This window comes from Eimeria mitis, genomic scaffold (assembly GCF_000499745.2).
Source record: "Eimeria mitis Houghton genomic scaffold, Emh_scaff1571, whole genome shotgun sequence".
In the NCBI taxonomy this organism is placed as follows: domain Eukaryota; phylum Apicomplexa; class Conoidasida; order Eucoccidiorida; family Eimeriidae; genus Eimeria; species Eimeria mitis.
Window position 1 is genome coordinate 7368 of NW_013569819.1, and position 448 is coordinate 7815.

At 49.6% G+C, this 448-nt stretch overlaps 1 protein-coding gene across 1 annotated transcript in view; it reads right to left on the bottom strand.

Moving 5' to 3' along the window:
* Positions 1–448, bottom strand: part of EMH_0039720 (protamine P1, putative) — a gene marked incomplete at both ends in the record, with an annotated part of 3811 nt that overhangs the window by 573 nt on the left and 2790 nt on the right. Inside the window, one exon of the mRNA XM_013495432.1 lies at positions 104–165. Coding sequence (XP_013350886.1) covers positions 104–165 — 62 coding nt within the window. The remainder of the gene's footprint in view (positions 1–103; positions 166–448) is intronic.

Consider the following 448-nt stretch of genomic DNA (forward strand, 5'->3'; position numbering starts at 1 on the left):
CTGCTGGTGCTGCTGCTGCGGCTGCTGCTGCTGCTGCTGGCTTTCTCTGTTTTCCTGCTGCTGCTGCTGCTGCTGCTGCTGCTGCCTGCAGCAGCGCAGCTACCTCAGCAGGCACCCAATCTAATACGGTCTCTCCCTGCGTTGTCTTTGCATCCAAATTCGCTCCTGCACAAACCCTAAACCCTAAACCCTAAACCCTAAACCCTTGAAACCCTAAACCCTTGAAACCCTAAACCCTTAAAACCCTAAACCCTCAAAACCCTAAACCCTTAAACCCCTAAACCAAAATATTTTTTCGCATACATGTAAACCCTAACCCCTAAACCCTAAACCCTACCAGCAACGAGGGTGAATCTAAGGCTGTCCCAAACCCTTTCAAGGGTTTAGGGTTTAGGGTTTAGGGTTTAGGGTTTACCGTGTTCTATGAGGGTTACAGCAGCAGCATAGT